At 55.0% G+C, this 15,260-nt stretch overlaps 1 protein-coding gene across 3 annotated transcripts in view; it reads right to left on the bottom strand.

The window, feature by feature from the left end:
- Positions 1-397: 397 nt before the first annotated feature.
- PAXIP1 (PAX interacting protein 1) overlaps positions 398-15,260 on the bottom strand; it is a 38,776-nt gene continuing 23,913 nt past the window's right edge. For 2 of the 3 annotated variants that reach the window (XM_080664646.1, XM_080664647.1), the window contains exons 9-21: positions 12,834-12,929; positions 11,966-12,103; positions 11,479-11,600; positions 10,859-11,043; positions 10,012-10,055; positions 8,037-8,107; positions 5,577-5,679; positions 4,180-4,348; positions 2,838-2,938; positions 1,919-2,053; positions 1,769-1,844; positions 1,635-1,692; positions 398-865 (exon numbers count right to left, since the gene is read on the bottom strand). In XM_080664646.1, the coding sequence (XP_080520772.1) occupies positions 718-865; positions 1,635-1,692; positions 1,769-1,844; positions 1,919-2,053; positions 2,838-2,938; positions 4,180-4,348; positions 5,577-5,679; positions 8,037-8,107; positions 10,012-10,055; positions 10,859-11,043; positions 11,479-11,600; positions 11,966-12,103; positions 12,834-12,929 (1,446 nt within the window). In that variant the 3' untranslated portion in view covers positions 398-717. Of the gene's footprint in view, positions 866-1,632; positions 1,693-1,768; positions 1,845-1,918; positions 2,054-2,837; positions 2,939-4,179; positions 4,349-5,576; positions 5,680-8,036; positions 8,108-10,011; positions 10,056-10,858; positions 11,044-11,478; positions 11,601-11,965; positions 12,104-12,833; positions 12,930-15,260 lie in introns of all 3 variants that reach the window. The other variant, XM_080664645.1, reaches the window with a different exon arrangement.

The raw sequence follows: 15,260 nt of genomic DNA, 5'->3' as shown, positions 1-15,260 counted from the left end.
GGCGCTGGTGACCACGCGGCATGAGAGCCACTGGGTCCCGATGACCTGGATCTTAAACAGAGTCGGGCATCAGCACAGCAGACCTCTCCGCTCTCCTCTCGTGGGGCGCTCAGCGCAGTGCTGGCCTGGGCGCTGGCCTCTGCTGTTTCTGTGCCTGAGACCTGACAGCATGGGCCGGAGTAGACACGGCAGAGCAGGGCACTGGGTCCTGGAGAGTGGTTCCCGTGGGTGGGGCCAGGGGCACTGACTACTAATTTCTGTGAATGTCCCTCCCAGAAATATTCCCCAGGAGAAAATTTACTAGAAAACATTGTGCCTTGAGGTTAAAATTGATCCAGGTTAATGGAAATCACACACGTTACGCAAGAAAGATGGAATCACAAAGGACCACTAAGTTCTAAGTAAAGATCAAAAGTACATTTATTTAAAATGTGGGCGGAATTCAATATAAAAGGACAGCATGTAAGGAGTAAAAACAATCGAAGTACAAAACACTTTGCATCTTCAAATCCATAATTTAGAGACAGCAGGTCCTATTTACAGCCCTTCGCCTGTAACTCAGGCTCCATCAGTGAGAAACGTTTAAAAACCTGACAAAGGTTAATCGTAAGACCTTGATGGGGCTCTTAAAATCATTTAATACAAAACATAATTTATGTTCCTCAGTAAAATCACACATCTTCAAAGATGCAGCATAATGACACTTGTTCTCCTGCTTTAAACGCTGGTCCCTACAGCAGCAGCTGGAAAACGATGGCTCGGGAGGGAGCAGAGGCTGGGCACGGCCGACAGGACCCTGGCCCACAGGACCTTGCGCTCTGCACCAGGCGCCACGGCAGAGGCGTCAGTGGAATTTATACGTAGGCTGCTGAGGAAAACAGCTCCCAAGACAGGGCCTGCCTCGGCTCGCTGCGTGCACCTCCCATTTCACCGCCGCTCGGCCCCTCCAGGGAAGGGAGCACCCCACACCAGGCTCACCTGCCCACGTGCACCAGCCTGCCAGCGGCCCAGTGGGGACCCGTGAAGCTACACAGGTGACCGAGCACAGCCCACACCTGCTCCCCCACTGGGCACAGTGCACCAGGCTGCGTTCAGGCCACGGGATAAAAAGGCCTGAGATGGCACCACCAAACCCCCAAATCACTTTGTTTTATTAATCCTCACCTGAGGATATTTTCTCCATTGACTGTTTTTTTTTTTAAGAGAGAGTGGAACGGAGGGAGGGAGTGGGAAAGATTGATGCGAGACACATTAGCTGGTTGCCTCCTGCATGCATCCAGACCAGGACCAGGGATCGAACTTGCATCCCAGGAGACCCTTTGGTGCATGGGCTGGCGCTCTAACCACTTAGCAACTGGACAAACCGCCCGCCCCCGCCCCCACCTTCCCCCTCCCCCCGGCCACACACACATCACTTTTCAGGCGTGTCTTCCTTCTGAAAGTGAAGGCAGCACAACAGGCCCACCAACATGGATGTGAGTGGAGAAGGGGTCTTGCACCGATGTGCACACACTGAAAACAAGAAGCAGACTGCCAGGTCCCTGGCCTCTCGTCCCTGTCGCCACGCCCTACAGCACGGACTGACCCCCACTGAGCAGCGAGGGGCTCTGCCGGCGCCTCACAAAGGATATGACTCGTAGTCCAGCGTCTGCGTGAGCACCCCCGTGAGCACGAACTCCGCGTTGTGAACATCTGAAAGCAGCAAACAGCGCAGTGAGTGGAGGGCGGGGGCGGAGCCCCGCCCAGCACCCACGGGAGCAGCACCTACCGAGGCCTCGGGCAAAGTACTCCCGGCACAGGTGCAGGTCGTTCTCACAGGAGATCAGGACGATCTCGGACAGACTCTGAGGGAGAAAAGGGAGAGTTGGAGCCTGCACAGGGGGCGCAGGGCCCAGATGGCAGTTCCCGCGGGGCCCACCTTATTCTGCTTGTGTTCCAGAAGCTTCCGGAAGGACGGGGGCCTGGACAACACCTTTCCTCCCGCACACTCCACAATCGCTTTCATAGTCGACAGGCTGGGGCAGATCCCAGGAGTGATGTAAAAATATTTTGCCTAAAAGTAAAAACACGGGCATGATGTTTTTCCAACACTTTGACTTTCTAGAGCAAGCCACTTTTCACAAACTCCCTCATGATGACCCTGACAGATGCCGCTGACCCCAGGCCGAGGGCCAGGGTCCTGCCTATTATCTACACGCCACATGGACCCCAAACAAGTAGGAAGTGCCTGGCGGTGAAGGGTCACTCCCTAACACCTGCTCCTCAGTGCACCACAACACACCACTCTGTTTTAAAGTACTCGTGGGAAAAAATAAGCTGAGCATTTAGAAAAACCAGACTGTTTTAAGTGAGAGGCATCTTAACTCACTATTGCCAGTCATTTCGGATTTCTCAGCTGGCTCCTTAACAAATGTAAAAATCAGATGATCCTCATTAATTTATTAGCCACTCTGACTCCAAAAATTCCAAATGGCTCTAAGCATCCTATTTAACAAATATTTAGAAAACATTAGCCCGGATTACTTAGGCGCACAGTCAATTAATATTTTCACAAGACTCCTCTGTTCTCCAACACATTCAATGACTACAGTTACAAGCGGAAAAACCAACTGAAATTCTCGTGCCAGCTGGGCTACGCAAGAACGCCCTCTCTGAACCCAGGCACGTGATGAGGCCCGTCTCGGGCAGGTCTGCTCCTTCCACGTGGCACCCACGCTCCAGAAAGTCACGACAGCATCCTGGGCGCTCACCCAGGAGGACCGGCCACAGGGTGCAGGCCTCCTACCGAGGCCTCCCGTCTGCACAGACTTAGGGGCTTTCCCTTCGCGTCATGTCACCTTGAAGAGTGGAGACACGTGCGCCCTCTTCAAGGACTCCTCCAGGCTGAAGGAGAAGAGCACCTCGGCCTCGGCGTCCCGCAGCAGGTAGCTCTGTTCATCTGGAAAACAGGGCCATGCTCAGCGCCGGGCCGCGCCCCACAGCGCCGCCGGGTGAGCTCCGTCCACCTGCAGGCCACACAGACCAGAGCTTATTTAGCCTAAGACACGTGTGGGAAAGCCACACCCCTCATCACAGCTCCGCCCTCCACACCCTTAGATGGGAGTGTGACAGCTGCAAACTCAGCACGATCCTGCCAAGACGTGGCCACAGTGACCTGAGGACACTAGACTCAAGTAGTCAAATGGTATCGATTTACCAAAAACATATTTCCTTTAAGTACATGGAAGCACATAGCAATTTATAAAGGATAGTTTGTTTTTTATTAGTTCTCATCTAAGGGTGTTTTTATTTTTTTTTTTGAGAGAGGAAAGGGAGAGAAACACTGATGTGAGAGAGAAACATTGATCGGCTGTCTCTTATACACACAGCAACCTAGGTATGTGCCCTGACCAGGGAATCAAACTCACAACCTTTTGGTGTATAGGAGGACGCTCCAACCAATTGAGCCAAAGTGACTTTTTACAAAATCAGGTGCTTATACTTGTATATAAGAATTTCTGAATTAACCAATCAGACACAACCTTATGTGAGGTGACCAATAAGATGTTTCTCTATTATATGGCCTATATATTTATGGTGCAAGACAGGGCATTCACATCGGACACTATTGTTGTGTTGGTTGTTGTCATTTTTTATTTGACAATCTAAGGGAAAAGAGGTCAGGGGCCTCGACTAGTTGGGTATGGCATGTTTTACAATCTCTTGCAGCTCACCGTTAAATATCACTCTTTGAAAACAATGCTTTAAAAATGTGACAACCACTCTTAGCCAGTTTGCTTGCCCGTGACAAGAGCCACTGAATCACAAAGAAAGGCTGCAGTTTATCAACTGCTGGAAACACAGAATCAACGCAGCAGCCAATCACAGATAGGCAAGCTGGAAGAATACAGACTATCCACGTATGGGAGGAATTAAAAAGATGAATTCCGATGAGGTCAACAGGAAGAGAGAGGCCTGCCGGTGGCCTGTCGGAGGCCCAGGTGACGGGAGGCACACTGAGTGAAGCATCTAAAACGTCCATTTCCAGGCACAAATGAAGCTGAGCCCCTCCGAGACTGGAGAGCCATCTCCAAGGCGTTAGTGTGTGAGATGGAGACACAGACACTGAAAGTAAAATAGGTGAGACGTTTGTTTTAATTGGGACAAAAACTTTAAAGCTGAGGTGCCAGCGCTGCTCACCAATAAACTTCTGGCACTTCAGGCTTTCGTCCAGCCACTCGGGAGTCACGATGTGCCTCACCACGGACACAGCCGTCAGGAACTTGACCGTGCGTGTCACCTTGCTGGCGATCAGGTGCGTGCACTTGTGCGCAGACTCAGCAATGTCGCCCCCGAGAATGTAGAGCTTCTGAAGGCAGAGACAGAGACGGGAGAGCAGGAGCTGCGTCATGTGGCCCAGAGCAACGCATCCGGGACAAGACCTAGGGTACAGCTCTCAGCCACAGACACACACAGCCGACAGGCCCCCAGCCTACGGGTGAGGACGGCCCCCAGCCTATGAGAGAGGATGGCTCCCAGCCTATGAGAGAGGACGGCTCCCAGCCTACGGGAGAGGACGGCCCCCAGCCTACGGGAGAGGACGGCCCCCAGCCTATGGGAGAGGAGGACGGCCCCCAGCCTACGGGAGAGGACGGCCCCCAGCCTATGGGAGAGGACGGCCCCCAGCCTATGAGAGAGGAAGGCCCCCAGCCTACGGGAGAGGAGGACAGCCCCCAGCCTATGGGAGAGGACGGCCCCCAGCCTACGGGAGAGGAGGACAGCGCCCAGCCTATGGGAGAGGACAGCCCCCAGCCTATGGGAGAGGACAGCCCCCAGCCTACGGGAGAGGACGGCCCCCAGCCTACGGGAGAGGAGGACAGCGCCCAGCCTATGGGAGAGGACAGCCCCCAGCCTATGGGAGAGGACAGCCCCCAGCCTATGGGAGTGCAAGGTGGAGCCCCTGGGCATTTCTATGGTGGTTGCACACACACCAGGACCCAACCACATGGCCCTGTGGGCAAGAACGAGGCTCTCCTCGTGGTGAGTGCCCAGACTGCCTACCCTGAACTGAGTGGCCAGGAGGCACAGGTAAGGTACCATCTGTATTTTAAAAATGATGGCATGAAAACTGACAAAACACAAACATATAAAAAATGGTCTCAATAACTGGACCAAGGTATAAAAATAAAATTACACTAAATTTTAACAGCATTTATAATTGCTTCTTTTCCTTAAAAAAAAGACAAGCGAAATGTTTGAACACATCACGACATAGGCCCCCTTAGACTCTAGCCAGCCCCCCACAAGCCAGAAAGCCAGTGCCACAGCCCTTGGCTATTTCAAGAAGTTTATCTGAAATTTTTGTAAACTCACAGGCCCACATGGCCTCCAGCCAGGAACTACCCTGAGCAGATGGAGGTCTCGCGCAGAGGCCCAGAGGGGAGGACGTCCCTCGCACGGGGGCTGGGTGACCCTTGGCAGAGTGGCCGTACGAATGGCTGTGGTTGGTCACCTGAACCCGCCTTCCCGCAGAGAGGAGGTGAGTGTCCTTGGCAGACAGGAAGGACCCTGTGCAGCCCTGCGAGCAGGTGGCTCACCTTGACGTATTGCTGCACCTGCACAGGCTCGAACCCTGTGAACAGCACGGAAGGCGCCAGTTCGGGCGCTAACTTTTTAGTGGGAGGTGGTATGTCTTCAATTCTACAAAACACACACAAAGCAGAATGAAGGGTTATTGTTGACTTTTAAAAAGTTCTTTAAAGATAAGGGACTTGAGTGGCTTTAATGAGCACGACCAGCTGTGAGTGTGCTTTTCCTCAAGGAAAACACGTCAGGGACGGTCCTTTCCTGCCACGGGGTTCACTTGCCCAGATGCCCGACATGCAGGCCCCATGGCTCAGGCTCAAGGCCCCCCTGCCTCTGGGCCCTCCCTCCCAACTGAAAATGGCTTTAAATTGGCCCGAAAGAGCAGGTGTGCATTCAAGCTGGTCCCATCGCTGGTCCCACCCACCTCCCCCAGGAGCCAGCCACTCCCGCCGGTCCCAAGCAGCAGCACAAAGAGGCCCACCTTTTACATTAAACCTCAGCCTTTTAATTGCCTTAAATTTTCCAAGTTCTATTTTTAGCTCATACTTAATAGAGACAGTCTAGGTAACAACAAATTTAAGTTTATTTGTGGGAACGAGGGAGCGCTGAGGCGCAGGGAAAAGAAACTGGTGACAGCAACAGACCGCCAAGCATCTAAACCACGTCCAGGCACAGTCTGGAAGGAGAGTTTTCTAGTCACTGATGGCAACACGCTGCCTCGACGGGCCTGCACTTGCCGTACCTGATCGTCGCTGGGCACTGGCTGCCCAGTCACCGAGTATGCTCACCCCGCCACCGCACCCCCCACCACACAAGGCACATGCCTTCCCTCCCGCCCCGCCCGCACCCCCTCCCCGGGCGGCTGGGGTGACACCATATCCTGGGGTGCTGGTAAGGTGCTACTTTTGAAGAACAAGATTCAACTGGTTTTTGTTTTTTTCATAAGAAAGAAAACAACAGCCTATTCACCACTTACCTCCAGCAACAAAGTGAGAAACACTGCAATCAAACTGAATCAGTGAGCAGACCCTCTCATGTCCTATTCACGCTGAAAACGTCAGGAGCATCCCCAACTGCCACCAGTTCTGAACAGCCCTGTCAAGCCCCAGAGGGAGGTGTGCCCATACCTGTGACGGCCCAGAGGGAGGCGTGAGTGTACCTGTGACGGCCCAGAGGGAGGCGTGAGTGTACCTGTGACATCCCACAGAGAGTCGTGGGTGTACCTGTGACGGCCCAGAGGGAGGCGTGGGTGTACCTGTGACGGCCCAGAGGGAGGCGTGGGTGTACCTGTGACGGCCCAGAGGGAGGCGTGGGTGTACCTGTGACGGCCCAGAGGGAGGCGTGGGTGTACCTGTGACGGCCCAGAGGGAGGCGTGAGTGTACCTGTGACGGCCCAGAGGGAGGCGTGAGTGTACCTGTGACGGCCCAGAGGGAGGCGTGGGTGTACCTGTGACGGCCCAGAGGGAGGCGTGGGTGTACCTGTGACGGCCCAGAGGGAGGCTTGGGTGTACCTGTGACGGCCCAGAGGGAGGCGTGGGTGTACCTGTGACGGCCCAGAGGGAGGCGTGAGTGTACCTGTGACGGCCCAGAGGGAGGCGTGAGTGTACCTGTGACGGCCCAGAGGGAGGCGTGGGTGTACCTGTGACGGCCCAGAGGGAGGCGTGGGTGTACATGTGACGGCCCAGAGGGAGGCGTGGGTGTACATGTGACGGCCCAGAGGGAGGCGTGGGTGTACCTGTGATGGCCCAGAGGGAGGCGTGGGTGTACCTGTGACATCCCATAGAGAGTCGTGAGTGTACCTGTGACGGCCCACAGAGAGTCGTGAGTGTACCTGTGACGGCCCAGAAGGAGGCGTGAGTGTACCTGTGACATTCCACAGATAGGCGTGAGTGTACCTGTGACGGCCCAGAGGGAGGCGTGGGTGTACCTGTGACGGCCCAGAGGGAGGCGTGGGTGTACCTGTGACGGCCCAGAGGGAAGCGTGGGTGTACCTGTGACGGCCCAGAGGGAGGCGTGAGTGTACCTGTGACGGCCCAGAGGGAGGCGTGGGTGTACCTGTGACGGCCCAGAGGGAGGCGTGGGTGTACATGTGACGGCCCAGAGGGAGGCGTGGGTGTACCTGTGACGGCCCAGAGGGAGGCGTGGGTGTACATGTGACGGCCCAGAGGGAGGCGTGGGTGTACCTGTGACGGCCCAGAGGGAGGCGTGGGTGTACCTGTGACGGCCCAGAGGGAGGCTTGAGTGTACCTGTGACGGCCCAGAGGGAGGCGTGGGTGTACCTGTGACGGCCCAGAGGGAGGCTTGAGTGTACCTGTGACGGACCAGAGGGAGGCGTGGGTGTACCTGTGACATCCCACAGAGAGGCGTGGGTGTACCTGTGACGGCCTAGAAGGAGGCGTGAGTGTACCTGTGACATCCCACAGAGAGGCGTGGGTGTACCTGTGATGGTCCAGAGGGAGGTGTGAGCGTACCTGGCTCTCTTGGAAGAAGGCTGGACGTTCGTTACTTCGTTCTGCTTCGGTTTAGGGGGTGGTCTTACAACCTGAAATTAAAATATGATTTCCTTCAATCAACCTCCCAAGAATGCAGTGGCTTCCAAGAGCTCTGGGTCCATCAGGCGCAGCCTCCCCTCCACCCGCCCCACCTCCCCCAGTCTCTGCAGGGCACGCCCCCGCCTCCCCACAGGAGGCCTGGATTGCAGCGCAGATGGGTTGCCCTGTGCCAGCAGCATCAGAAGATGCTAAGAACCTAAACCCTGTCACCTGCTATTACTTCTCAGAACTCTCCTGTTTTCATTTTAAGTATTTCATCTTGCATCCCATTGGGTACTTGGAAATACTCAATGCAATTACACATCATTTTTAAAAACCTAGTTTCCCAGAATCAGAAACGCCCCTCTGAGGGCTCACCGAGATTGCAGGACAATCACAAGAGCGGCATTCCTGATGGGCCAGCGTGCCGGAACCGCCAGTCCCTGGCCTGGCAAGCAGAGCAGACAAGGGGAAGGAGGCCCTGGTCGCAGCCCAGTGTCCCGTACATGGCCTCTGAACACGGCCACTGTCCCACCACCCATTCATGTCTTAAATGCAAGGCTTCTTTTAAAAAGACACTCTGAACATCACCTCACTAACCACAGCTGCACTTCCCACACAGAGGCGCCGACCTCTGCACTCGACCTTGCTGATCACCCTTAGTAACCGCATGCTGCACTTCGCACACAGTTGAAGGATCTGAACCACCAAATACATGCAGAGCTCCTGGAAAGACCTGGAACCTCCTAGCCGTTCCAGATGCGGAACCTGCAGGAAGACTTGACTCCTTAGAAGGCAACGACCCTCAACTCTCCACTCCCCAAGGTCAAATTTAATCTCCAAACTCCACTTGCTGGTGGCAAGAACAGAAACAGACCAGGGACCCACCACGATACAGTGGCCTCCGCGGTGCTCAGCCTTAACACCAATGAAGCCGCGAAGGACCTGAGCCTGACGCCATCTCAGAGCCTACGCCGAGAGGTTTGGGTGGGGCCTGCGGGGACCATGTTCATTGTAAAAGCCTCTATAACCTTTCTTTCATCCACCTGAACATGGAGAATGTCTGCTTTTGCTGCACATCAGAGCTGGTCGGTGTTATGAAAGTCACGTGAGGGAGTGGTCACAGCAGGAGGGAGCAGCCAGCAGCCCACAGGCTCCCTCAGATCACGTCGTAGCACCGACACCCGCAAGCAGGCCCCAGCGGCACCATGCGTCCTGCCAAGAGCACTGTCTTCTGTTAGTGGGTAACGTGGCACAAACGCTCACCTCTGCACCGACAGTCACGGTAGGAATCAGACAGGACACGACGTCCGTGAGGAAGACACGGGGGGATGCACATGCTAACATGTCTGTAAGTCTCAACCTTTCCATCACACTTCTACAGAGAACAGCAAGACTGCCCCACCTCAGGCATGAGCAGTGCTCTCCCCACCCCCCGCCCCCGCAGAGAAGCAGCAGTGGAGGGATTACAATGGCTATGTGGGAAACAGTCTGCGGACACCAATGCAGACACTCCCTGGCACAGCCTTCCCAGTGAGGACAGGGCCCACACGGACAGGGCTGCCCACCCTGAAGCAGCGCATCAGAGACCTCAACCCCCAGACAACTGCCTGGACACGAGAACACCGATTGGCCCTGTAGCCATGAGGCTGGGCCCTGAGGTTCTCACTGCCGCCCCGCCCCCACGCGCGTCTCCTCCTGTCCCCAGTGCCACCGAGGCGCTCGCTGCAGCACAGGGTGACCGATGGTGCCACCGTCAGTGAGAAAGCAGAGCCAGGGACACTACATGTTCCTGACAGGCGAGAAGACAGCCTTCACTGGTTGTCAAGACAAGCTGCCGAGAGTGTAACCTGCAAAGGCAAAACCCTCCTGCACCTCATGACGTGCGGCAGCCAGGGAGGCCCAAGTGACCTACCGTCAACAGCTCGGCCGACACCTTCAGCGGGACTCTCCACGCATCTAGAGAAGAAACATGTTCTTTTACCACCAGACGCCGTTCAAACAGCAGAGCCTCTGGAAGAGGGTTTCTGGGGTGGCGATCCCAGACCCCCAGGGGCGCAGCGGACATGGAGGACGAGTGGAAGGACTGGGAGTCAGAAAGGCTTTCCTGTGGGGAGGGGCGGATGCTCCGGGACAGCGCTTGCTGTCCAGCCCGCTGTGCGTGTCCAGCACGAGGCCATGAGGCCTCGGCACAGCTGTCAGAGCGGGCACCCCATCCCACTCTGGGACCAGGCTGGTCTCTAATAGACCGCCTGTGACCAGGGGTTCCTGCACGGTGCTGCGCTTGGGCACCGGCAGGAAGGGCCACAGTCCTCACAGCGGAAGTCACGGGAGGCAGACGAGGGCTGGAGAACTGTGCCCTGTGAAGGTGCTGAACATGGCACGCCACGGCCTCTTCGCGAGCCAGCACCCGGAGCAAAGTGCCCGTTTCTCTGAGTTCAGTTTGGCGATGCAGTAATACTGGGGCGTGACCCCTGCAGTGGGTCCCCACCAGGGGCTGAGGAGCAGCAAGCGTGCACCCCGACCTGATGCAACCAAGTCAGCCCAAGGCGACGACACAGCACATGTGGGCTCAACACGTGTCAGGGCTGGAGTCTCTCAGGACCATGCTACCTGCCTGAGACAGGCCAGCCAGGCTCCCACGCGTCTTCCCATCTCGAAGGGCCTCTGGGAAAAGGTGGAAGCGCGGAGGAGACAGGAGCAGGACTGACCGGACGGAGGAGGGTGCACATACGCCACTCTACCTCAGCGGAGCCACTCACCCAGCAGATTGACCACGAGGTGCGGGCTGGGGGCGAAGGGGTCGGGCAGATTGAACGCCGTGTAGCGGCTACACTGGACCTGCCGAAGAGCCTCAAAGTTCCCCAGCAGAATGTCCCCGAGCCACTGCGCGTTCACGCAGGGTATCCTCCACTCTTTGGCTTTTTCATACTTTAAACCAGTTGGCCTTTTTTGGTGAAGAGAACACATTGATTAAATGTTAAAGCTGTCTACTGTTCAAATGACTATTTTCAACGAAAGCCAGTAAAAACACCTCATTTGTCAGGAAGGGCAGGGACATCTCAGCAAAGTTGAGGGAGCCCTGCTGGCCAACAGGTGTCAGGTCCCTTAGTGTGCCTTGGGCCACGGACATCACCCACTGTCCCACATCTCCGTGTGCTGTGACCAACTAAGTAGCTCGCAGCTCACTGACCCACCCACTCTCCTTCAGGCGCTCCGCTGCACCTGCACACACGATCCTGAGTGTCCCCGTCACTCTTCCACCCACTCTGACCTCCACACTCACGTTCCCCAAAACTGGCATCACCGAGGAGCACAGAGCTGCGCAGACAGCCCACGCCCCGTGCGTCCGAGGTGCATAGGGGCTCCCCGGCGTGCTTACTCTTTACAGATGAGGACCGTGTTACTGCGGCACAGGTAGCCCGTGTATTTGGCCCCTGCCAGGTAGGCCATTAACTTCAGGTCATCTCTATCACCGTCAACAAATCCAGTCACAGAAATAATCTAAGGGAAAAAGCAAACACGGTAAAATACGATTTAACACAAGAACTCTTTTTCTACATTTCAGTTGTTTTATGTGGACATACATGTTTGCACTCTTTCTTTGGAATTATGGGAGATACCAGGGCATGTGACTATCAGTTCTTTACACCCCTTATTGACCCGTTCTGATGATTTGGGTGGAGAACGTACAACTTTTGATAAAGTCCTGCCCAACAGTGGTCACTTCTTGTGCAAGACATGGGGTTTATTTCGGAATTGTAATCAGTGCAAAGATTCTGCAGAATCAGGCAAACATCCCCTACGTGTGGGAGACACTAACTGGGCCCGAGCCTGACCCCAAGGCCCACAGACAGACGCTGCCTTACGTGCTGGGAGCAGGGCCTGCCCCCGGGGGGGAAGGCCACGGGGAAGTGCAGGGCGCGGCGTGGGGGCAGCATCTTCTTCCTCTTGAGCACCGTGTTGAGCCAGTGCGCCGTGATGCACCGCTTCCGTTCCCTGAGGGCCTGCAACGGGAACAGGGGGTCAGTGGGCTGTCACTGCTGGGCTACACTAACTGAGGTGGCAAAGCTACAGCCCCCACTGTAAAGAACAGAATTCCATGATGTTTAACTCTCAGTTCACTAAAAGAACTAATTTTAATGCCACTCGAAAGGATGACAACAAACCTGAGCACCTGCCGTGGGGGTGAAAGCTATAAATCTTATCACACCTAGGGGGTAACTTCATAGAATGAGGAACATTTATGATCATGAAAATTAAATTCCCCACAAGAACACAGAGGGCCCCACGTACAACTTAAGAAAAATGGGACTGCTGTCTAACAAGACCCAGGCAAAGTCCTCACGCATTTCTACATGGCGGGTGGGGGGCGGGGGAGATGATCAGGACATGGTTCTACTCTTCAGAACCGTCTGCTGGAGGTCACTGTCACGTACGCAGTACCATGGGTCTGGTACAAACAAGGGCCTCTTTCAGGAAAAAGAGGGAAGCTCTGGGAGGCATGTACAGCCAGGCCCTGGGGACAATCCCTCAGGAGGAGGGCGTCCTGGTGCCACCCACCACGTGCTCACAGCACCAGAGCTTGAGTGGAAAGGGGCCCACCCACCCTTACCACCCTGAGCCTCCTTTCTCTCTCCTAGTGCCAGGGCATGCAAGTTACCTCCCACAAAGGGCATGAGCGTTATCCTTAGAGGTAGAGAAGTCCTCCCCGGGCCTGGGGGGCTGCGGGCTCACCTGCGCGAACATCCCGCTGACCTGGCTCTCACAGAGCAGGTGTGTGCAGCGGCTGGATAGCGTGGGGTCCACTGTGCCACCGTGCGCCTGGATGATCTGCACGAGACCAGGCACAGTCAGCGTCACACGCAGAACAGGCAGAGTTGTAAAGTATAAAGGTCCATGTCAATTACATTCATGGACCTTTCCACTGAGTCCGATGACACAAAAACAGACTCCACACTCAGTTCATCTGACTTTCCAGAGGGAAGGAGAAGAGGGAATGTCTCTTGCTCTTTTGCTCCCGACAGACATTCCGACAAGCTCATTCTGTCGTGGGGCTGCCCTGTGCACAGTAGGGGTTAGTGGCACCCCGACCTCTACCCATGGGATACCAACAGTATTCCCCCAGTTGTGACAGCTAAAAATGTCTATAGAGCCCTGGTCAGCATTGTTCAATCGTTAGAACACCGGCCCTTGGACCAAAGGATCACAGGTTCAATTCCTGGTCAAGGGCATATACCTGGGTTGCAGGTTTGATTCCTGGTTGGGGTATGTGTGGGAGGCAACCAATTGACATGTCTCTCTCACATCAGTGTTTCTCTCCCCACCCTCCCCTTCCACTCTCTCTAAAAATCAATTTTAAAAAATCCTCAGGTGAGGATTAACAAAACAAAAAATGTTTGCAGACGCTGCCAAGTGTCCCCTGGGGTGCAGAGTCACCCGTTAAGAACCATTATTCTAAAGAGGGAGTAGGGACGGAATCAGAAAGAAGTTAGTGAATACCAAAACGTATTTTGTTATTTATTTAATATTTTTAAATTGCTTTTTTGATAAAAGAGAAAAGGAGAGGGAGAGCTGCCTCCTGCACGCCCGCTCCTGGGGATCAAGCCTGCAACCCAGCCTTGTGCCCTGACCGGGAATCAAACCCAGGACCTCTCGGTCCATGGGACAAAGCTCAATCACTGAGCCACACCAGCCGGGCACCAAAATTTATTTTTAAAAACAGATTCAGCTTTTGGGACGAGGAAACTGCTCTGTACCCTGGCTGTGGTGGTTACGTGGTCCTTAGCTTTTGTCAAAACTCAAAGAGCTGCTGCATGCTAAGAGGGCTGCCCCACAGAACACTCTGCTTCACTTCCTATTTCTGAAATTTAGTTATTTTATATCAATTCACGCAGTTTAATAAGGCACGTGACAGAAAGCCTGTTTCCCTTGCACAGCACCCACGTCACACTGATAATGACCAATGTGCTCTAATAGGGTTTGTGCTGTCTTCCTGTGTCAGACGTCACCTGCCAATCGACCACCTTCTGCCCCCATCTCCTCACCCCCCCACCCCCGAGCCTCTGAGTCCAGAACCTAGAGTCCCTCTGTGATGCTGGGTTCCCTCCTGCAGCAGCTGCCGCCTCCCTGCCCTCCCACTTGCCTATCTTAGTTCCTCTTTCATGCCCAACTCCTCAAACAAAGGTAAGGGGATGGTTTTAAATATGTCCCCACACGCTCTTTCCAACCTGAACCTGGTTCCCGCAGCCAGCGTGGAACTGACCCGTGGAACTCATGATGAAGCTAGGACACCTGGCTCCGCCTGCCGTCCAGGTGACAGCCAGGAGCAGCGCGGCGACCTGAGGCCGCGTCATCTCCTCGCACTGTTCTCACTGGTGCTATGCTCCTGGATCGCCGTCCTGTCCCGCGTCCTCGTCCGGCTAGTCTACCTGGGACCCCTTCCTTCCCGGTCAGGCCCCATTCCCGGCTGCCCGTCTTCCTAAAATAAGCACGTGGGAGGTATGCTGTTTGTGACATCTGAGTACACCTTATCCCACTGTCCCCTTCGACTGGCTGGCTCTGCACTACTCCGGACTGGAAACTGCCCCGTCTCCAACTCCCCCAACTCCGTCTGTCCAAAGCACTCTCTGCTTCTCACCTCCCCACTGCTCCACAGCTTTCTCCTCTCCTTCGTCTGCAGACACTCTCTCCAGTTGTGAGCTATATTTTTTAACCATGTTCTTGCCCTCACCTCCTTTTCCCAAACGGCTATTTCACAGTGGACCTCTTGGACAATCTTGGAACCTTAAAACTTGTGTGTCATGGCACGTGGATAAGGAAGATGTGCCCTGGCCTTTGCAGCCGCCTCCCCGCTCACCCCAACCTTTCCTCCTGGAAGCCCCACCCTGAGGACTGTGCACTTTCCTACGGCCCGTCCCTCCCTTTCTGCAGCTATATGCCTGCCTGTGCTGCTGCCCGCCCCCCCGCCCTGCACCTCCTCATGGTCTGTAAATGTGGCTGTCTCTCCAACTGCTTTAGTTTCCTCGCTCTGTTTGTTCATCAGCATCCCCTAGGTCCTGCCACATTCCTGGGACATCGCAGGGCCTAAGCACCACCATGCTTACGGGGAACAAATGCAACATGTTTCTGGAGCCACTTCAACTCATCTTTCAAAAACTTTTC

The sequence above is a fragment of the Plecotus auritus genome (genome assembly GCF_963455305.1).
Source record: "Plecotus auritus genome assembly, chromosome: 4".
In the NCBI taxonomy this organism is placed as follows: domain Eukaryota; kingdom Metazoa; phylum Chordata; class Mammalia; order Chiroptera; family Vespertilionidae; genus Plecotus; species Plecotus auritus.
Note: the sequence above shows the minus strand (reverse complement) of the source record. Positions and strands in the feature narration are given on the sequence as shown.